The sequence below is a fragment of the Chanos chanos genome, chromosome 8 (assembly GCF_902362185.1).
Source record: "Chanos chanos chromosome 8, fChaCha1.1, whole genome shotgun sequence".
Lineage (NCBI taxonomy): Eukaryota > Metazoa > Chordata > Actinopteri > Gonorynchiformes > Chanidae > Chanos > Chanos chanos.
This window is the reverse complement of record NC_044502.1, coordinates 10,978,594-11,000,021: the sequence shown is the minus strand read 5'-3', so window position 1 is coordinate 11,000,021 and position 21,428 is coordinate 10,978,594. Positions and strand designations below refer to the sequence as shown.

Sequence of the window (21,428 nt, the reverse complement as noted above, 5' to 3'; positions counted from 1 at the left end):
GATTCAAACAGGAATCCTACTCTGTGATAACAAAAATGGTCATTATAATAGCGATTGTTCCTTAGCAGCATTTACAAAAACATAGCAAAAATCTGGGAGGAAGTCCTTGTTGGAAAAATCTGTTTTCACCTGTCTCAGTAGTTGCTGTGTGGAAATCAATCAGACAATTCTACTGAAAGACAATAACGTACTCAGCAAAACTAGATCTCACCCTGAAGTCCAGCCATCTGCAACGTCGCATTGAGACACTGGAACAGAATACACAAAAAACTGATCACACTCAGTGAATTTCCTCAAGAAGTTCAAAAACAACATGTGTGTGTGTCTCTCTCTCTCTCTCTCTCTCTCTCTCACACACACACACACACACACACACAAACACTGACCTCTTTTACAGTGATAGTCTCATCCACAATAATCTCCATCTCATGACCAACAAAGGGCCCTGTGCTCACAGTGAAGTAGAGAAACAGCTGTGATGATGAAACGGATGAAAAGAGAAACAGGTTTTAATCACTGGATTCGAATTTGATTCTCCTAAGGGAAATAGCACTCACCTGATTGGCTCCGAAAGGAAATAGCTCTCACCTGATTGGCCGTGGGTGCTTTTCCAGGACAGAGATACAGTGATGTCATCAGCCTGATACCTGCATCCTTCACACTTAAATCTTCACGCACTGAAACATGCAAATAAACACAACACGCACATAATGCGCAAACAATCTTCGACAAGACGGACATCAGAGATCCATGTTGTGTTAGTCACAGGCGTTGAGTTTGGAAGCAATACCTGGTGGCAAAAGTTTCCCCGATCGATCCATCTGTCGCAGACAAAACTCCACACCTGGGAAAAAAGACAACACACAGCCATTGTTCACACGTACAACATGAAACAGAGAGAAGCTTAAAAACAACAAACATTTGCATGAGTCCATATCTACTGAGTGACGCAGAGAAAGAGAACTGATCTGGGATCAGTCTTCTGCATCCCTTATAAAATCTATCTATACGGATCCTAGACCGCTTCTCTAATTCTGAGAAATCTGACATGTGGTGTCACCACATTAAATGTGCTCACCTTTAAACTGATCCCGTAACAGCAGTTCTTCAATGGCTTTTTCCTTTACTTCTGACAGCAGCTGTAAGGAGAAAAAATATATGGATAAACATACACTTTTGTCATATACTCAGTGTGTGTACACGTTTCAAAATAGCATAGGTTTGCCAGGTGTGTGTGTGTGTGTGTGTGTGTGTGTTCGTTCTCACCATTTGGCCGCATGCTGCAACTTTGCCCTTTTTGCCTTCTTCTACTTTTTCCTCTCCGTTTCTCGCCTCTTCCTCTTTTGCTCCACCTTGGAGTCGAAACTCCACCTGCAACCAGCGACAGTCGGATGGCGTCGTCACGGTAACCATGTCACCACTGACACTGAAGATGCTGTTGGAAGAAAATGAAGCAATATGGAGACAGTGAGACAGAAGAAAGAGAGCCAGAGAACCAGAGACAGAGAGAGAGAAAAAAACAATGGAATTCTTTTCCTCAAGCTTCCTTTTTCATTAGATACTCATTCATTCATTTTGTCTTATGTTCATATATTTATATATACATACATACATATATATATATATATATATATATATATATATATATATATATATATATATATATACACACACACACACACACATATACATAAATATTTATTCATTAATACATTTGTCTGATAAATAGTTCTTTCTCCCTCTTTTGATGATGTCATTCTTTGTTTTTTTTATAAGCCCTCTGACCTGCTGTCCAGCTCCTGAGGCTCCAGGAGGAGCAGAGCATCCCCGTCTTTCAGTGCCAGCTCCCTGAGAGTCCTCTGCATGTCCTGGGGAGGAAAAACCCTCCAGCCGCTCGCACCTCCCCCGCTGGTGCTCGTTTTACTCTGCTCCTGACACAGCAGGGACTCCTGGGGTCCTAGGGCCTCCCTAACAGTCCCCAGAGTAGCCCCTCTGGCGAACCCCCGCATGGATCGTACCAGACCAGAACTATCAGCATCACCCACCCCAAAACCGTCCCCAGAACCCAAGTTCTCCAAAGAGGGACGAAGCACAGACAGCAACAACGGCTCCCACTCAACGCCCGTCTTCATCTCCACACCACACACCTGTCAGAGAGAGAGAGAGAGAGAGAGAGAGAGAGAGAGAGATTCAAAGCAAATTCCTGTCAGCCTCGAGCAAATGCATACTATACAAACCTGTTCTCCGGAAGCAAACAGACAGTTATTAAACTGAGCACTAGAGGGAGCTTCAAGAGAGCCCCTAGCGAAAGAGAATGTTTCGTGCTTTAATGCAGTGTTTCTCAATCTTGCTCCTGGGGGACCCCTGCTCTACACGGTGTTCCATCTCTCCCTGCTCTACCGACCTGGCTAAACCCATTACTGGCACTTTTGATTGGCTGAGCACACCTGCTTTAATCAAGAGCATGTCAATCGCACCAATTGGGTGTGTTCGGAGCAAGGACAGATAGAAGATATGCAGAGCAGGGGTCCCCCTGGAAGCGGGACTGTGAAACACTGTTTCAATGCATCAAGAGTCCAGATTCTCTTGTTCCTCACCTCTCTCCCATTCCACACAAACAGGTCAGAACCGGTACTCAATCCTGCACTGTACAGAGACTGCTGGTCATCTAGAACAACAGAAACATTTTCAGGCCAGATATTAACATAAGGGGAGCACAGAGGAGATGTACGGTATGTATGTATGCGTGCGTGGAGTGGGTGCCTGTATGTATGTGTGTGTGTGTGTGTGTGTGTGTGTGTGCATATTTGTTGTACCTGTGAGTGTGTCATAGAGGTGTAGTCCAGCTGGCAAGTTTTTAGCTACGGTCAACGCCATGTCTCCCTCCCAAAGATCCTGCATCTACCCCACATGTGAGGTCAAAGGTCACAAAACCTCCATCACATCCAATCATATTCCTCACGTTAATTGTTGCAAATTCCTTTGCTAATTTACAGATACTGCTTCACTATTATGCGATGGCTGAATGAAGATAATTTGACTGAGATTATAAGATTATATCCAAAAAGATTATATCCAAATCCCCAGGTGGAAAGTGAGGTTATATCAGGCTGTGAGGAAGTCACCTGGTAGATAGCCAAACGAAGGTCTCCAACAGTCTTCCTCCGGTCAAAGGTAATGGTAATCACAGCATCGCTGGCTTGACCAACAGGCTGTAGGGCGCCATTCTGGCTCTTGTAGTGGGGGGCCAGATGTAGCTTGATCTCAATACTGTTACTGCTGGACTCAAACTCCTCTCTGCAAGAGCAAACACATTCATTCAACACACAGAACATTGTTAAACTATTTTCTAAGAAGGTGTGTGTGTGTGTGTGTGTGTTGCTTTACCTCCTCTTCTGAAGATTGGCATTCTCTTCTTCAACCATCTGAAGTAGGTGAGGTGGCATTTTGTATCCTGGGTTTCCTTTGGCTACACAGCAAAAAAAAAAAAAAAAAAAAAAATTAAACAGGTAGTCACATATTTTACAAATATAATTCACAGAGTCATTACTTTTTATACTCATTCTCACACATTCTATTACACCACACACACACACATTCACCCTGTTTACCTTCCGGCGGTCTATGTAGAGTGGCTTTTCGATAAAACAGCATATAGGCACTCTCCTTTCCCTGAAACTGTTTCTCTATGTCTTTTTCTCTGATGGATGTCACAGTGGAGTCATTCAGGTCAAACCAGTAGCCGCTATCACCGAATTCTGGTTCTGGATCCACTTTCTGTTGGCTGCTGCTGCTGCTGCTGCTTAGCGCAACAGTGCCGTCCGGTTCACTCAGACTGGGCTCAGCCAGAACCGGAGTGCCAGCTTTAAGAGCCACCCTGGTTCCGTTGGAAACCAGCAAAAACACGTCTGAGTGGCTCTGAAGGAACTGGAGGAAAAAGAAAAGAAGGAAAAAAGATCATTCCCATCTAATAAAAACAGAAAGGAAATTAGATTTTATTTTGATACTTTAAAGAGCTGAAATCAAAGGAGTGAGGCGCACCTTGCTGATGGGTCCATATTGCTTCCGGAATTTTTTATTCCATGAGGAGCCAATTTTTTCCATCAGCTTTTGGCCAAGCTGGTCCACAAGGACACTCTTGGATTCATCCTAAAGGGAAAAATGCAGATATAGACACATATCTCTCAGGTATGTTTTTTTTTTCTTCCAAATCTCTAATAATGATATGAAAAGCGTCGTGTTATACCTGTGCCACTATGGCAACGAGCACAGACAGTGGGTCCTCTTTCTCCACCACAGGCTCACTCACTCTCACTTCCTTCCTCTGCGTCTTAGCTTTCGTCTCCTCCTCCTGAAATATACACCCACACGCAGAGAGACGTCAATCGGGAACATAAGGAACTGTCCATTAACCCTCGGTACCCTTAATATTGCCGATGGAATGACAGCGACTCACTGGCGCCTCCCAGTGGCCAAGTTGATCAATGTCTTTGATGTAGACGTGGTAATGGCCACCGTAACAGCCTCCTTTGTGGATGATGACAGAGAAGAGCTCATACGAGTACTCAGAGTCTGGCAGGTCTGTCTGTGAACAATACAAACGAACACACGCTTCATATTTACATAGTCTTACACTGGACGCGTGAGGCATCAGTGCATCAAGAGCAAAACTAATACATAAGTGTGGACATAAGTGTTGTGTGTGTGTGCGTGTGCGTGTGCGTGCGCGTGCATGTGTGCATGAGTAAGTGTCTTTCTGTAACTCTGTACTGGATGGCTAAGACTGGTTTGGTTTTGGTACCTGCTCACAGAAGGGCCTGAGATTGATGGAGAGAGGAAAGCTGTAGCTGCCAGTCTCTTTGTAGCGTTCACACTTGGCAAAGTCAAAGTTGAATCGCAACAAGGACATAGTCAGAAACGGTGGGAGTTTCCTCAGCTTGGCAGACTGTACAGCAAAACATAAGGAAGCCAGAACGAAAAAAACAAATCATTAGGACATCTCTGCCAAACGTTTAAAACCTCAGTCTGTCATTTCTGAGTTATTACGAGTTTTCTTGCCAGATGTTTCCCTCAAAAAGAACCTGAAAAAGACAATTGTAGCCAATGCCATTGGTTTGTTCCTGTGCTGACCTTAGCTGCCTTGACCAGTCGGTCACACTTGCTGCAGCGATACAGATTATTCCCATCAAACACCTCCTCCTCCACAAACATGTTCCACAGGGCCTCCTCCAGACCATTCAAACCCCTGACAGACACAGTCAGGTCCAAGAAGTCCTCCTGAAAGGGAACAACACAGAGAGAAATAGAGAGAGAGAGAGGGATGATTTGGTTGATTAGAGCTTGACTGTAATTTTGGCTTGTGTTAATTATTGGCATTTTAATGTAAAAAGACACACACACGCGCACGCATAATAACGCATACCTGTCTCTCGCTGATGTTGCTACATTCCTTACAGGTGATCTGGTTGACGAGTGTGCCATGGTACAGACGGTGGATGAGGCTGCTGCCAGAAGTACCAACCAGAGAACTTTCCAGAGCACTGAACAAAATGCGGTTCAGCTCCTGCACGTCATGCTGACTTGTTTCCTTCAGAAAGAGCGGACAATGGACAATATTACTCAGACATTTTAAGTAAAATGACCTCTTCCTGTATCTGCCAAAATGACATGTCCTTTTGTAATCTGTAAAACAGTGCATAGAAATTGTAAGACAACATTTTAGAGGTACATGCCTATCTGCAGTTAAAGAATCATAACGACAACACAACAAACTAGAATACATCTACTTGTCTTATCTGAAAAGAGAGGAAAATCTACTGCACTATCACATTGTCTTTTTTTGCATAGCTAGTGAATAATGGATGTCAGAACATTTCCTGCACCTCATTATTCGTCCATCCAAAGCTGTCTGTCAGATCAGTGGTTGAGGCAGCCTGTTCATCCACCAATAGAAGGTGAGCAAAAAGCCTCTGGAGTTCAAGGGGGATAACTCGCACCTATGGGTAACCAATGAATATCGTTACACACACTCGAGCTTTATATCAAAGTGCTAACAATCATTCTCTGTAACATATACTGACCTTTGCTTCTGGTTTGTCCTTATCCTCAAGGCAACCCAGCTCGTCTGGCCCCAGAAGAAATAGCTCCTCTGTAAACGCAGAATGAACGTGTCATATTAACATATCTTTCAGTGATTTACAGAGCACATTTCTGATACTTCTGTCCTATAGGAAGATATAAAAGGTTAATGCATGATGCCCATGTTAAACTCACCCCTAAACTCAGGTGTGAACAGGAGGGTCTGAAGCAAGGAGTTGAGGTAGCATGTGCCGCCTTGGTTCTTGATACCGCACAGATTGACGCTGCCTCTCGGCGGCGGCGGCTCGGCCTCTTTTTTCCCTTTGACTAAATTACCTCCAGTGGGCACCGAGGAAAATCCCTCGTCGTCCTCCTCAAACAGATTTCCAAACATGACCGTTGTGCTGTGTTTCTGTGTGTAGCGTCCCTGAATACTCAGATGCTTTCATGAACTGAGTTTCGTTTTCAGATAAGCTCTTTTCAGAGTGATCGCTTCTTGCTATCTCATTTTGGTCTTTCCCAGCTCTCGATTTACAATCGATGGACTCACCCTGGAATAAGCTGACTTTACAGGTCTAAACATTGCTATCGGTACTATTAAAATAATGTTAATTGCCGGTTCGATGGATATCTAACAGAAGTCATTGACCGTCCTCTCAAGGAAGGTTGGAAATTTGAGAACTGATTTCTCTGCCTCACTTCGAGCCATTGATGTCAAATCGATCTAAGTAGTACAGCGGACACCAGCTATTGTTATACATTTAAGATAAAATGCATCAATGCTAAATGACAGGATATGAACACCATCGAAATGGACCGTAATTTTATTGTCTATGAACGAAAAGAATAGGCGACAGATCACTGATGTTCACAGCGCAGCCATGTTTTCCTACCAATGAAAACAATTTGTTGTGGTGCATTGTGGTTCTTGTAGTCAGAGATGATAAGAACTTCAATGATTGTCAATCAGCACTAACAGCTTAAAAACTACATGTTTCAAATATCATGTCGGTCTGGCAGCGGTTTGCCTGGTTCTTGTAGTTCTGAATCAACTTGGTCGATGACATTTCTTAACGTTTGCAGTAGTTACAAGAACAAAGTACACAAAGGAAATTGAATGAGAATAATATTTATTGCAGTATGATGGCATTTAATGAGATAAAACAGAGGTTTTATAAAGTGACGTTTTATAAAAATACAGTAAAATACAGTACTTTACCATTATCATCTAGGTTATTAAATAAATAAATAAGCCCATTTCTTATACATATATGAAGTCAGTTGTTGTGTTCTTTTTTTCTTTTTTTTTTCATTTTACAGGTCTTAGAAACATAGGCAAACCACAACTTTCCCTAACTTAAAATTCAAACGAGAAATTCACTCTTGGCACTCTTGGTGGTTTAGGTTAGGTCCCTTTCACAATGACTTTGTTACAATTAATTTGACATGGCTTTATGTTACATTACTTCAGTACATTACCATTTATAAACTCAGAAAAATGACAGGTGACCTCTTCGTGCTGACCAAGACAGCAGAGCTTTACATTCTATTTAAAGACCAATAATAAAAAATAAAAGACGCTGTCTCATGGTACCTGCCGTGCAAACAGAGGAGAACATCAGTATAATTGTACAATGTATTGAACACCTGAAAAAAAGGGCTGTTTTAACCCTCACATATTTAAAAAGCATTTCTAGGGATTTCAATGTCGAAGCATTCACCACTGCTGAATATGTGAATATGTTTAAATATCAGTTATTACAGAAAAAACAGTTAATTTTGATGAAAAATCCATTAAAAAAAAGAAAAACAATAAAGAAAAAGAAAAAGAAAAGAAAATGTCTGACATAAATTTGCTGAGGTGAGTATCAGACTGAGTCCTGAGGTCAAATATTGTGAACTTCTCATTTAATATTCAGAAACATTGCCAGTCTGCTGGCAGGGAATAAAAATCTTTATTATCAGACATCAAAAGTTTTTCATCTCACATAAGTAAAACCAGCTCTTTCAGACAACTTTATCATAAAAGGTAGTGAAAAAAACAAACAAAAGAAAACAGATTCATGTCACTGTCAAACTGTTGCCTTCAAGACTCATTTTTCAAACAGGGACATCATTTAGTTATCATCGTTGGACGTCCCATGTGCTCTGACTATCCTGCACCAGTGCGTTGGTGATAGAAGACAACCACACATCTGAGAGCATTAGTAGCAACTTGATGCCAAGTGCTTTTGGACAAAGTAGCAAAGGATCTTCTGTAAACACTTTGCATGGATCTTCCCCTATCTGTGTTTTTCAGCACTCAGCCTTTTCCTGGTATAATAATAATGTGTACCTCATGCCCAATGCTCAGCGTGATTCTTGCCACCTATGCTTTACAGCATTCCAACATTTTTTTTTTTTTTTGGCTGAAAACTCAGTGAGTCCTCAGCTTAAACACTTTGGAAAGTGGCACTTTGGCGCTGGAATACATCAGGTAGGCGCCCTCTGCTGATTTGAAGAATTCCCAGTCGCTGCACCCGATGGTAGGCAATCTGTGAATGGGTACAAAGCCTTCGTAGCCTTGCCACCTGTCCAAGTCAGACATATATTAATGGGAAAATCATGATTTATCAACTATTGTAATGCAACTAAACAACTAATTAATGCTGTTGGCCACGCCTACGTACTTCTAAGTGATAAATGTAAATGCGCATATAACACAGGGGACGATTACTTATTTATTGTTGATCCTATGGGTAATTCCACCACGCAGTCTCAATTCCACTAAACAGGTGACATCAAGCTACTAACCTGTAGATAATACTGTTTAAAGAGTAGGATGCTCCGTCGTATGAGTTGGCCACCACCAGAAAATGTTCGTCTCCCAGTGTGAAGAACTCCCAGTCCACCGCACTGACAAACAACAAAAGAAAGAGACAGCTCAGTCGCGGCCACCCGTTAACCAAATGTCATTAATTACTCATTCAGCAAGACCCACCTGTAAGTAACAAGGTCCTGAAACTTCAAGAACATTTTGGTGGTCATGTCTAACTCATATATAGTAGAGTTGATAGCATAGAGGCTCGGGCCTCTCTCGTACAGCATGTGACCGTTGGCCACCGCCAGGAAGACTCTGTTCCCGATCTGAAACATCTCCCAGTCTGTCGCTCCGTATGTCTGGAGGAGACAGATGAGTTAAAAGTGGGAATCAGACTGAAATAAAATGATGAGGAAAGAGTTCACGGTATAAAAGTATCCTTTTATCATAGTTAAGTTGGTGATTTCATCATTGGAAACAACTTGTTCTGTTGCCCCATGCGTCATGTCATGCTGTCAGAGCCTGCATATGCTATGTCACAGAGTTTGGCATATGTCTTGGAGATATATGAGGTTGATTTTACGAGGTGGTGGAACTCTAGATCTTAATTACAGGGTGTGGAGATATAGTAACCTCATCGAAATGCTCAATATTAAAAAGACTGAGACTTTCCCTTTATTCCCCCCCCCCACCCCCCACCCGCCCCGGTTTTTTGAAACACATCTGCACACCGGGGAATTCCCCTTGAAGACCAAAGACCCGTTTGGCTTAGGGGATGCCTCGTCAGGTTTGTTGACATGTGTTTTTGGGGGAGAATGATTTAAGGTGAATTTAATAGCAATTAAACCTCTCTCTCATCCTGAGTGATTTTGAGAAGAGAGAAGCTATTTCTAGCCTCCCCACATCCTTCTACTGCGAGTTATTTCCGTCTGTGTCAGGGATTTATTCCAATTCGGGAGCCCAGCCAAAAACTTTTCAAGCATTTTATTCCCTACCCTAAAACCAATTAGACAATAGCCTAGCTTCAATATAGCAATTCTTTTAGAAAAAATAATTAGTGTGACCACATCCTTTCCATAAAGGAATTTTCATTTGCATGCACAATAGGAAGAAGTGTGAAGCATTGACATAAACCTTTCATCATGACACCTTCTTGAGAATTCATTAGTTACGGTGAGTGAGAAGGCATTTAAAGCAAAATGTCACAAGGTGATAATTCACACGTATGCATTCTGTGCCCTATTTGGTGGTTACAGGATTTGCTTACCCTATATTTACAAGGATGTGGCAAAACACAAGAAGCCTCCTGGCATTTCTGTGGTAACAGGTGTCTCAGGTACACAAGTGCTTGGTGTGGCTTTGCACGTGTAGTTTGGGAAAAACCTGCTACTGTATGTCTACGACTGACCCATGTTTTATCATTTTTCACCGCTTTCCACAATGATATATTCAATCATGCAACTCATGCAACTCTAAATTTGTCTAATTTCACATGGTTGTACAACCGTAGCCCAAGTTTTTTGCACAAGTAAAGAAATGTTATCCAACTGACAGCATGCACTCTGACAAAAGACCATCAAAAGCCTGCTTTGTCCTGAATCATGTACATTAACAGTCCATAGTCAGATTTTTATAGGCTTGGGCTTAACATAGACAGTTAACACCATTCAAGACTTACTCTGATGGTTTGAAAAAGCTGGAAAGCCCCACCAAGCCAGATGTAGATGGAAGAGTCAATGCGCGTTGAGGAACCATCAAAGGCGTTGGCTACCACTAGGAAATGGTAGGGTCCTACAGTGAAAAACTCCCAGTCATAAGCTCCTGAAGTAGAAATGGTCTGGTTCACTTCAAAGGCTTTGGTACCTGGATTCCATCTGTAGATGACACTGTCAATGTTGTGGTTGCCATGTCCTGTGAGGACAGAGAAGGGGGAAAAAAAAAACATCACTGAGAGATTTGTTATTTGCTCGTGCCTGGCTCCCCTGCTGATTGGCTGAGTGTATTTTATGCCTCATCTGCAATTACCCGCTGTTCAGTACCTGTTCTGTGATTGGCCACAGCCAGGAAAACATCATCATGGATACAGAAGGCCTCCCAATCACGTGCACTGTAGGTCTCTAAGGTCTGGTAACGCACAAACCTCAGCCTCTTGGAGCTCCACTCATAAATCACAGAAAGTTCCTTCTCACCCTCCACAGACCCTCCAGAGTTTGACACCGCCAAGAACGTCTGGGCACACAAACAACACATAGGAATAATATGTCTGACATACACCATAAGCATGCCAATGTCAATATTGTGTCATTTATTGACTATTATCGCCTCATGAATTGGGAACAATAGGGAGATCAGTTAGGTTTTACGGGGACGGTGATTCATTTCAGATGTCCAACCACTCTTAAGCAGATTTTTGCATGTCTTGCGAAGCAGCGCGGTGATTACTGTAACTGTAAGGTCCTGGTACAAACCAGGCTTAGTGAGATGATCAAGATAAGGATAATGCCGATAAGCCCTGCAGGTATTACCAGAGCGCACGCATACACACACGATGTTCTGTTCTTCTCCCTTCATACCCGTAATTAAACGTAATCATTCACACCGCAGAGCGAGAAGAATGGAAGAGTGATTCATCCATCAGAGGCTCAACATCAGACAAAATTAATTTCCAGGCTTTATATACGAAGACATCATTCACACCCCAGAGACACCCGGCGACTGTGGGGATTAAGTGAATGAAGCTATTCAGCAAGTCGCTCGTCTGATTTCTTTCTCTCAGCTCACAACTATTGTTCAAAAAAAAGTTATTCTCTCGTTGAAAAAAAAAAAAGAAAAAAAAAGCTGTTCTCGCAGGCTGACTGAACAGTTGTTACACATGGAGATAACCATGGAGATTGTTTTTTTTTTGTCTTTATTTGGCTTCGTGTAGAAAAAACAGATCAGTTTCAAATAAAAGTTAATATTGAACATCAAATTAAGTTGAAATTTAAACCTCCTATCGATATTATTATTATATCATCCCCGAGAGAGAGAAAAATTCAACAAAAAAAATGCAACCTGAAAAAACACAGGAAAGGAAATAAGCTTGGGCCCTGAAATAACCATTTGCAAATATCCAGATTTCAAAACAGATTCACGCCAAATATTGGCAGTTTGCCAGTGGAGTTTTCATATCTCCATCTTTTGAATTTGGTCCAACGCTCAATGTATCCAGTGTTTAAACCTTTGTTAGTATTCACTCACCTTTTTGCCAACATTAAAATGTTTCCAGGCCTGGGCTTTGAAGGTACTGATGTTCTGGTAGAGCTCAAACTTGCCAGCCTTCCACTGGTAGATAGCGGAGCCTGGCTTGGCACCCCGATGGGCCATGGCTGCGAACAGGCCAACAGATGGAATCTGGAAAAGCTCAATGTCGAGTGTCTCTGAGCTGGTATAGAGATCCTGATAATCATCTACATAGTCCAGTCTTTCTTTCTCTGCGGATGAGGCATATATTAGTGAGAAGAGACATTAACGAGAAACAAACTATGAGTAGAGACATTAATATCACATGCAAACATTAAGTGATTTGTGAAAATAATGTACCTTGTAACATGGGCAGCCAGTCTGCACCATCGCAGAGGAAAAGGCCTTTCTTCAGTGTGTTAAACCACAGGTGTCCCTGCTCAGTACTAGTGCAGGGGGGGCTGGACCCCATGGTGACCCGAACTTCAGCCTCTGTGAATTCAGGTCACGACTCTTATTAAACCAGAATGATTTTTTTTTTTTTTTACATTTGTACTCCCTTTTCTTCCCAGTTTAGTCCTGTACAGTTTCTGTGTTTCTCTAGTCCTTTTCACTTGTACAACCTTCACGCTAATAGGGGAGGGCACAGAGTTCCACATGTCTCCTTCAAAGCACGTGGAGTCAGCCACTGCCTCCCATCACCTCATAGAACTTCTTTGGGAAGCCTCAACGCATGTGGAGGTTCTTACTGTGCTCCCCGGATCTGCCCTGCTCTAACCTAGCACCTTGTTTTTACAGTGTCGAGGAGATGCAGGCCTCCCGCCCTTGAACACAGCCAGTCGTGTTAACTTGGGTGCTGAACCAAGTCAAAACCACTGCAGAGACCTGGATTTGAACTTAGAGAACTGTCTTTTTCACTGTGCAACCTGAGCGCCCAAAAGTATTCATTTCATCTCATTTGAAGAGCAGACAGATTCTGGATAGCAGAAATCCTTTCAGATCAATGACAAAGACATTTTTGGAAAATGAAACAAATTATGTTATTTACAAATTGCAAAAAAGGCAGTGAGTACAGACTGTTCAACATCAGAGTAAACATTGACAGATCTGACTGTGCAGTATCTGTCGCTGTTCATTGATGGAAAAAGTGGCTTGCCATATTTAGTCTCAGTTTTTATGGAAGTAATACAATTAGTATGGGATGTTAATAAAATTCATCTGAGTGTTCAGCTGTTGTTTCGTTTACCGTATGGAGGCATGAGAACTTCATTCCCAGATGGTTTGACTGGCAGATCTGACAGAACTGGAGGTACAGAGATTTCAGCCAGTCTGGGTTTAGAGGAGGGACAGACTTGTGAAGTTCCATCTGATCCCGGCAACAGAACCAGCTGTCGCAGTAAACCCTACAGAGAACAGAGTCAGGCAGTAACCAAAACACACATATATGTGTGTGTAAGTGTGTGTCTCTCACGTACTGCTATCTTTCTGGGGACCGGTAAGTCCCCATTAGGATATGAGGACAAACTTGTGTGTGTGTGTGTGTGTGTGTGTGTGTGTGTGAGTGTGTGTGTGAGTGCGTGTATGTGTATGAGTGTTGGTTACTCTGCATATTTGTAATAAACAATTAAGTAGATCTGTGCATATTTTCAGAAACAATGATTGTGTACGTGAAATTTGACAATGTTAACTAAGAGTAATAACCAATACACAAGAAATGCTTACAGAGAACAGGCCTTTCCAGCGTTTGCAACTGCCAATGAAGAATCTGGAGCCCTCTGCATTGAAGTCGGAGGGAAATGAACGCTCATGAACCCTGCAAAACCATCACACAAAGCATTTTATATAACACTTATGTTCACAGGGTGCCCGACATATTTCATTTGTTTTTCATGTCCCCAAAGTTTAACACGAAACCATCTTTTGGGGGAAAGATTCTGAGGAAAAGGTGTCTCAATATGAGGTGATATCTGATCCAGAGACAGTGACTCACAGCTCCAGAGGTAAGCCACAGTCCACGGTAAGGGTGGTATGGCGGCCGCTCACGGCCAACACCAAGCTGTGCCACTGGCTGTCTGCTAATCGGATCCCTCTGAAGGTTAAGCGCTCTCTGCCTGTCGGGCCCTTGTACAGGAAGTGGACCCTGTCTGCAGAATATCTCAGGCCAAGCAGCAACTGGTCCTGTTCCTCCTCCACCACGGAGAAGATATATTCACTCCTCTGCAACACAAGTACTTTCAGTAACTTCAAGCGAAAGTTGTCCAATTTTGACTGTATGCCTAACATATCGAAGCGTAACAACTCGTCTAACTTTAAACCAGGAAACATTCGTGGCCCGAGCGAATGCTACAATTTCTTTTATAGTGTATAACCAAAGCAACCGCCAGCAGGAAAGCTGCCATTCACCTTTTGTGCAATGCGAGCCACTTTGAGTGTCACTATAATGGAGAATTCCTGAGGAAAAAAGTGACAGTTGATGAAGAGCTGAGAGGATGGGAAGCTGAGAGCCTCACTGGGACTGGAGAACTGCACTCCGCGCACACCCCCCTCCTGCACCATACGAACCCCAGACACAGCTTCCCCACTTTGGGGGAGAACCCGTGACAGGAGGTCCAGAGGAAGGAGATCTGCTGGGAGAAAGATGAGAGAAGGAAGAGTTTCATTTTGCTTGTTTGTTTGTTTTGTTTGCTTTCAATAGTTTCAGTGTGCAAAAATCTTCACTCAAAATGCTAAACTGTTCATTTCATCTGCAGACCAATAGATAAAGCTATCACAGAAAAGGAATCACTGCTACATCAATAAATCCATGTTCTCTTACGCTTGCTCTTAACATTATTTCTATTACCATGATGATGAATAAAAACAAATCCAAAATATGTTAGCTGGCCCAGTTTGTTTTAAATATTGAAATATTGATTATATCTTAGATATAATTATTGTTAATGATTCGAAATAGTAGTAAAATGTTTTAAAAATGTTAAAAAGTGGAGTTAAACTGACAACCGTTTTTGTAAAGTGTAAGTGTAATTTTTTTTTTTTAGCAAAAGTACTTCTACTTTTACTTTTGCCATCTTTGCAGTTTAGTTTTATGGCTTCTTGCATTATGGGGCTTGCTCATTGAAACAACAAAGTGAAAAATTTGTGTGATAAAGTGATCATGATATGTAATTCAGTCACAATCTTGACTCCATTAACTGATAGATGATATATAGTGCAGGACTGATAGCTGTTCATTTAAATGATAATGAACGATTCTTTTTCTGTAAATGTCAAAATCAGGGTGCGACAGATCAGACATTAAAGGCTTTTATGGGAAAAGTTGGGCATCCGTTCAAACACTAAGAGTTTTTATGACCTGACTTTGTCAGCGTCCTGATGAGAATAGCACTGGGTATCTCTCCCAAACTATGCAAATGCCCCACCATGCAAAATAGACACTAAAAGAAAGGAAACCGGTGAGTGAGAGCCACACACACACACACAGAGAGAGAGAGGATGTTGTCAGATAATCTCAAATCCTAGACTTTCAAATCCCAGCCTGAGCAGGGTGATTGAGAACTTCTGGAGAAGTGTGAATAGAAAGAACAGAGAAGTTCATTTATTACAGTTTGATGAAGAATTTGGAGAGATAACTAAACCCAGAGACTGTCACAGTCAATTTTCTGACTGAGGAATTCAAATTAAATATGAGGTTGAAAAACCACAAATTACTTTAGGATATAAAATGCCTCCTCTATTTTTTATTTATTTATTTTTTTTACTTTTGATCATTAAACGGTTTGATCTACAGAGACAAGCAATGCATTTTAAATCTGAATCGCACCTTTCATTAAAGTAATTACTTTACAGACTCAGTTTCAACTGTCACAACAATGAAAGTGTATTCTCTACTTATTGGAAATTTCCTGAGATAACCATGGTGACAGTATTCTTATTTGCTGTTGGCGTGACTTCTATAGTGTCCCATTTTGACATTTCTGTCTATGTTATGCTTCAGGCAATCACAAGAAATCTCAGTAAAGCTTTCAGTAACGATTTAACAACATGGTTGTTAAGATTGAGAAGAGATAGCCACTATATTTCTGCTCAGTATTACAACAATCTAATATATTTCAATCTCAATCCATTGAGAAGACATACTGTTGTACTATAGTTCACTTCACATATTGAAAAATGTCGTGTAGGAGGACACCAAAAGTTTGGGGCTGAGTTTTACACTCTGTGACAAGTGTTTGTTTTTAAATGAGATGGATCCTTTTACTTGCGTTAATAGGCAAATTTTAGGAGTCATTCTTACTACATGTGTTATTCAAGACTAAAGGTAACAAAAAGGTAAATCATACTTGAGAAGCTGTAAATGTCTTGGCACTGTTCCTGCTGATTATCCAACAGAAAATATGCTATTACTTTGTTACGCTGATATATGTACCGCAAAGATTTACAGATCTATGCCTTGTTTAACAGTTCTTGTCCGCCTGGTATGGAAATCTGGGGAATGTTACCCTCAGGGTTTTCCCAGGACTTGAAAACAGTTTGATTCTCATCAAGCAACTGTCATTTTGGGACTCCTACCGTGAATCAGCATGGAGTACCCTGTGACTCATCACTCCCCCCTGGCATTCTGATTTGCCCCCATGAGTCACTCTTAGGATACCATCACCTTCACTAATCAGCACCAGAATCTCTGTCTTTAATGCCCCTCGACTAATTCGCCCCTCGGATCTATTGTCAGTAGAGAGTAGGCCATTCTTCATGAGGTAAATACCCCGTTCTCTTACCAGTCTCATCTTTATTCCTCTGTTATTTGTGTGTGAGTGGGTTTGTGTTTTCATGGCCTGGAAGGATCATATTGTGTTTGGTCATCCTTGGTTAACCCCAGAAGGTGATTGTTTGGAGCCCGGTGGCAAATTTTCAGTGATGACTTAAGAGCTGTCCTACAAAATGAGCCCATAGCAGACTTAGTGACAGACAGTTTAGTCTAATTGGTCCTTTGGAGTCTTCACCAAAAATCCTAAAATCTAAGAGCCTGGTCAATTCAGACCAAGTACAAATTAACACACAGTCAATGCTAAAATTGAAACTCTTATCAAGCTAAAAAGTGAAATGGTGGAATTCATCTCCATAGAGAAATAGAGACATGCTCTCTAAACAGCAAGAGGATGTCCAGCATCAACTAAGATAGCGGATCCTTTCAAAAATGATCCTAATCTAATCTGCGGGATTTTGTTGGAGAGGAAGTAGTTCAGTGTGTGTGTGTGTGTGTGTGTGTGTTTCTCATTTCATGACTCAAATGCTGATTCCAGCGTCAGGATAAAAAGTGTCTCTCTACACAGACGTCTCTAACTCAAATGAAATTGTTTAAACTTTCCCCCCGCCATATATATCCAAGATGATTAATTTCACAGCAACAAAACCTGCAGAATATTTGAAGACAATAGTAATAATAGTGAAGCATTCTGTCAGTTCAGTACAAACTTATAAACATCAGGTGGTAAGCGGGAAAAATGGAAAAGAGTAAACACAGAGAAAGAATAGACAGCATACCTGTACAGGGTTTCCATGGAACTGCTTTTCCATCTTTAGCCAATGGGAACAAGAGAAGCCCGAGCAGAAGCCACCGTGGTGACCATGGCAACACTGAACGTTCCTCCATTCATGAACACTGACCCTGAGGCTCAAAAACTAAATCTTGATTCAAAAAAGTCCAAACTGTCTTGTTACATTAAGTCCTTGTTGCTCCAAATCTCTCTTTAATTCCGGTGTCTGCGCTACATATCAAAAACCCGATGCTTTCTTTCATTGCCTAAACTGCATCTGAGAGATTCTCCTGACCAGGCACTCTATAGACACCTAAAAGAGAACATCTTCAGAGAACATCATATGAACTTTAAGAAGCCTGGAGCATCTCTTTTGGAGAGAGAATAATGAGCATCTTCAGGAGATCTGTCAAATACTACCATCAGAGAGACTCTCACATACAGAAACAGACACACGTACACTCTGTCACCGTGCCTCGTTCTTCAGTCATCCCTCCCTCCTCATTCCTCCCCCTCCACCCTCTCCAGTGCAAATCATTAACTTGACAGTAAAGGAGAAGTGCACCAGGCTGAAGTCAGGAAGGAGCCTCTTGGAATACTCAGCTGTCCACACCTTTGTCCTGGAGCTGGTACTCCGCTAAAAGTGACCGATCGCCTTGCTTGTCTTGGTGTTTTTTTCGCCTCTCTGATTCTCCTATGTGACAGGTTGGTAAGCAGAGACAGAACTGAGTAGAGAGAGGAAGAGGAGCTGCATTTAGAGACACATTCAAATTAAAATGTGTCAACAGAGTAAAGTAGGAGGTTCAGGAAGAGGTGCAGAGGTGGAGAGGCGGAGGTAGGGAAGGGGGAGAGGGAGATTTCCGTAGCTCTCTCTCTTTCTCTCTCTCTCCCTCTCTCTCTCTCTCCCTCTCTCTCTCCACCTTCATCTCCTTTTCACCCCCCACCAACCTCTTTAATTTTCTCCACAGGGAGGAGTCTCTGGTTCACCTATGGCTGCTCCTATGTTTGAGCTAGCCCCTTGGGCTGGGAGAATGCTGGACTTACCATGATAAACATAGGCTCATGAAGTAATGCATAACTATTTGTTTCTGCTTCTATGGGATTTTTTCCCCCTAAGCTTCATCAACAATGCCCAAATTGAAGCAACGACTGTGTTATCTCCCTGTCCATAGCTACAGTGTTGTCCAAACTAATTGAAGCGGTTACCAATTCCAGCAACCCAAAGTAGCCCTCTTATGAATGACAATTTGTAACAGAGGCTTGGTAAGATTTTCATTACAGATTATAATTGTAATTTTCTTGTAAGCTATTTATCTGAAATGTTGTATCACAGAAAACAGGTTATTTTTAGTTAGGAACAGACAGTATGATGAAAGTAGCACACTGACCGTCAGAAATGGCACAGTTTCGAACCACAACTAAAATGTTGCGTGAAGTGTTGAGAAAGGTGTGGTTAGTTATGCTTGAATGTACTAAACACATGTTGAGTGTAAAGTGCAGGTTCTCTGTGAGAAGAGAAAAGAGCGCCTTTGCGTCAAGTTAAAGAGACCTTATGGAAAATTATGAAGGACCTGCTTTTGTACTGTGCCTGACCCCACTTAACCTGAGTGTCAGTTGAAAGGCCTTTGACTTCAAAGCTAATGTGGAAGGAGCCAACACTGCAAAGTATAAAACAACAGAGAATCACCCACTCTCTCAGGCTTTAGTCTGTGAAGAGGCACTCTGAGTTTTCATAAACAAACACTGTGATCGCATGGCTAACTGTCAAGTGGTCATAATATCTGCCAAGTTAGGTCATGAATTTTAGGAGAGCTCCGTGATCCAATCCAGAATTCCTAATTATTTTTGCAGCAGAGCTCTAATCTCCAAAGAGGGAAACGGAAGTCAGTCTGTTCTCTGAAGGGTGCACTTCTGATGGCTCATTTACCTGTGAACCGGGTTGCTTTACTGTGTGGGTTCAAACAGAGGTTCCCAGCCAAAGAAAACGAAGCCCAGCTGACCTGTACATCAAAACAAACACAGTGTGGAAATGTCATAAGTGTTTGACCCAAATGACTCTAAAGAGCTAAGCTCATCTGAACAGAGCACTGGATGATAGAATAGAATAGAATAGAATAGAATAGAATAGAATAGAATAGAGGGTAACATAATTCATTTGAAACACATTGAGATGAGCTCAGAAAGGCAGATAGCAGGTTGTCTGCTGCAGGTGAGCAAGCCCCAGGTGAGGGAGACTTTGCTCGCTGGTTCTTTGAAAGCTGCTATGCCACACTCATTCTGTCCCTGAGGGTGAGCCCTGCTTTGATTTCTGTTTATGTTTCATTATCAGCAGGAGAAAAAGTTTCAGGCATGTTTGGACAGGGAAAACTCATCATTTAAGAGCAGAAGTGCTGTCAGTAGTGAGAGGTGCTAGGTCACCGCTGAGAGTGGAATGAGACATAACAATTACAGGATTCTTACTAAGCACTAACTAAATGCTAACTAAGTAAGCGCTAACTGTCACCAAGCATTTTAACGGTCAAATTATAACTGAGTGACTGTTTATTTATGGCAGCCAGAGAGGATTTCTATATGTGAGTATCCGAGAGAGAGTGTGCACATGTAGGTCTGTGTCACTGTGGTGGTTGATGTAGTTATGTAGGCATGTATAGAGAGTGGGGTTAGGGGGAAAGGTGTAAATGAGTGTGTGTAGGTGTGTGTGTGTGTGGGAGATGACCAAAGGCCCTCCACTGTTTTCTTAATATTGTAAGTAATACAGAGCGTAGGAGTATAATAGAAGCGATAGCAACTTCGGTGGCTAAACTTTAAAAGATCTCAATTTCCTCCTGTCATTTATACAGATCTGCGGTTTAAGCTCTGAGATTGGACACAAGATATTCGTGTGTATTTATGTCACTCCAACCAGAGTGATTTAAATAAGGAGGACGCAGGAAGCATCCCTTCCAATCAAATGTAACATTTCAGCCAAGAGAAACACAATGTTGATCTGATCACTGATATCCGTTCAGTCAACCTGGCCTATAAAAAGGAAAATCTCTCTGATAATCAAACACCTGATTTGAGGTTTTACAATACCCTCAGGCAGCTTCCCATTTAAGGGAACTCTTAAGTCGTGGCAAACGACTTCTGAGCCTCTGTTTCATGGTCAAGTGGTCATTTTGCTGGACTCTTATTGGTCTGAGAGTATCAATGAAAAGAATATGGCTAACCAGCTGAGGCCATGTTATATCGATAATCATGGTACATGGAAGGAGACAATCCAGATTCACTTCTTTATCTTTTTCTAATCTCTGGTAATGAATTCAACAATTAGTGTAATTACTTGGTCACAGTATCACTATATATGACTCTTAGGAGAGGGGAAGGTGGAAACTGTGTGGTGCTCTAAGGACTGTGAGTTAAGTGGTGTTCGTGTGTTGCTTCTTGAGATACATGGAATGGCACCTCCACCTGCTTAAGTAGCATTGACTGTTCCATCCACTCAATAAAATCAGGGATATGGTCATTATAAATCAATGACAATTTTTATTTAATTGTATTTGTTCTACATTCAATCACTACAAGCCAAAAAACAAGATATAAATTAATACATGAAATCAACAAGGATTCTACGAATCAAAGGTTCTTCTCTGAAGGACTGTATATCACTTAACACAATCTGAGTCCCTAACATTTTCTGGACCGATCGAAAAGAAGACAGGACAAAATGTATCACACAAAGAGTTGCCCTGTGTACTTTTGTAGCAACTTTTAAACCCCCCCTTTAAACTCAGCTGTGTTTAAAATAAAGAAAC

The 21,428-nt window shown here is 41.7% G+C and overlaps 2 protein-coding genes across 2 annotated transcripts in view; both read right to left on the bottom strand.

The window, feature by feature from the left end:
* The window catches only part of usp40 (ubiquitin specific peptidase 40), a 9,442-nt gene extending 2,970 nt beyond the window's left edge, over nucleotides 1-6,472 (bottom strand). Inside the window, exons 1-21 of the mRNA XM_030782394.1 lie at nucleotides 6,274-6,472; nucleotides 6,081-6,148; nucleotides 5,883-5,996; nucleotides 5,423-5,587; nucleotides 5,131-5,277; nucleotides 4,802-4,945; nucleotides 4,457-4,585; nucleotides 4,247-4,351; nucleotides 4,042-4,149; nucleotides 3,612-3,927; nucleotides 3,388-3,469; nucleotides 3,126-3,297; nucleotides 2,817-2,901; nucleotides 2,598-2,668; nucleotides 1,786-2,147; nucleotides 1,267-1,435; nucleotides 1,079-1,139; nucleotides 791-844; nucleotides 589-677; nucleotides 387-473; nucleotides 212-248 (exon numbers count right to left, since the gene is read on the bottom strand). Of these exons, the coding sequence (XP_030638254.1) occupies nucleotides 212-248; nucleotides 387-473; nucleotides 589-677; nucleotides 791-844; nucleotides 1,079-1,139; nucleotides 1,267-1,435; nucleotides 1,786-2,147; nucleotides 2,598-2,668; nucleotides 2,817-2,901; nucleotides 3,126-3,297; nucleotides 3,388-3,469; nucleotides 3,612-3,927; nucleotides 4,042-4,149; nucleotides 4,247-4,351; nucleotides 4,457-4,585; nucleotides 4,802-4,945; nucleotides 5,131-5,277; nucleotides 5,423-5,587; nucleotides 5,883-5,996; nucleotides 6,081-6,148; nucleotides 6,274-6,472 (2,764 nt within the window). The remainder of the gene's footprint in view (nucleotides 1-211; nucleotides 249-386; nucleotides 474-588; nucleotides 678-790; nucleotides 845-1,078; nucleotides 1,140-1,266; nucleotides 1,436-1,785; nucleotides 2,148-2,597; nucleotides 2,669-2,816; nucleotides 2,902-3,125; nucleotides 3,298-3,387; nucleotides 3,470-3,611; nucleotides 3,928-4,041; nucleotides 4,150-4,246; nucleotides 4,352-4,456; nucleotides 4,586-4,801; nucleotides 4,946-5,130; nucleotides 5,278-5,422; nucleotides 5,588-5,882; nucleotides 5,997-6,080; nucleotides 6,149-6,273) is intronic.
* Nucleotides 6,473-8,494: 2,022 nt separating this feature from the next.
* On the bottom strand, nucleotides 8,495-21,162 carry tspeara (thrombospondin-type laminin G domain and EAR repeats a). Its single transcript, XM_030782844.1, has 16 exons — nucleotides 21,116-21,162; nucleotides 19,228-19,326; nucleotides 19,023-19,139; nucleotides 18,248-18,382; nucleotides 17,642-17,734; nucleotides 14,504-14,724; nucleotides 14,091-14,317; nucleotides 13,823-13,913; nucleotides 13,347-13,503; nucleotides 12,461-12,592; nucleotides 12,119-12,351; nucleotides 10,918-11,107; nucleotides 10,557-10,789; nucleotides 9,059-9,237; nucleotides 8,872-8,973; nucleotides 8,495-8,648 (listed from the first exon to the last, which is right to left on the bottom strand). The coding sequence occupies exons 1-16, from the start codon at nucleotides 21,138-21,140 to the stop codon at nucleotides 8,495-8,497; spliced, it is 2,388 nt and encodes a 795-aa protein (XP_030638704.1). The 5' UTR covers nucleotides 21,141-21,162.
* Nucleotides 21,163-21,428: the final 266 nt, after the last annotated feature.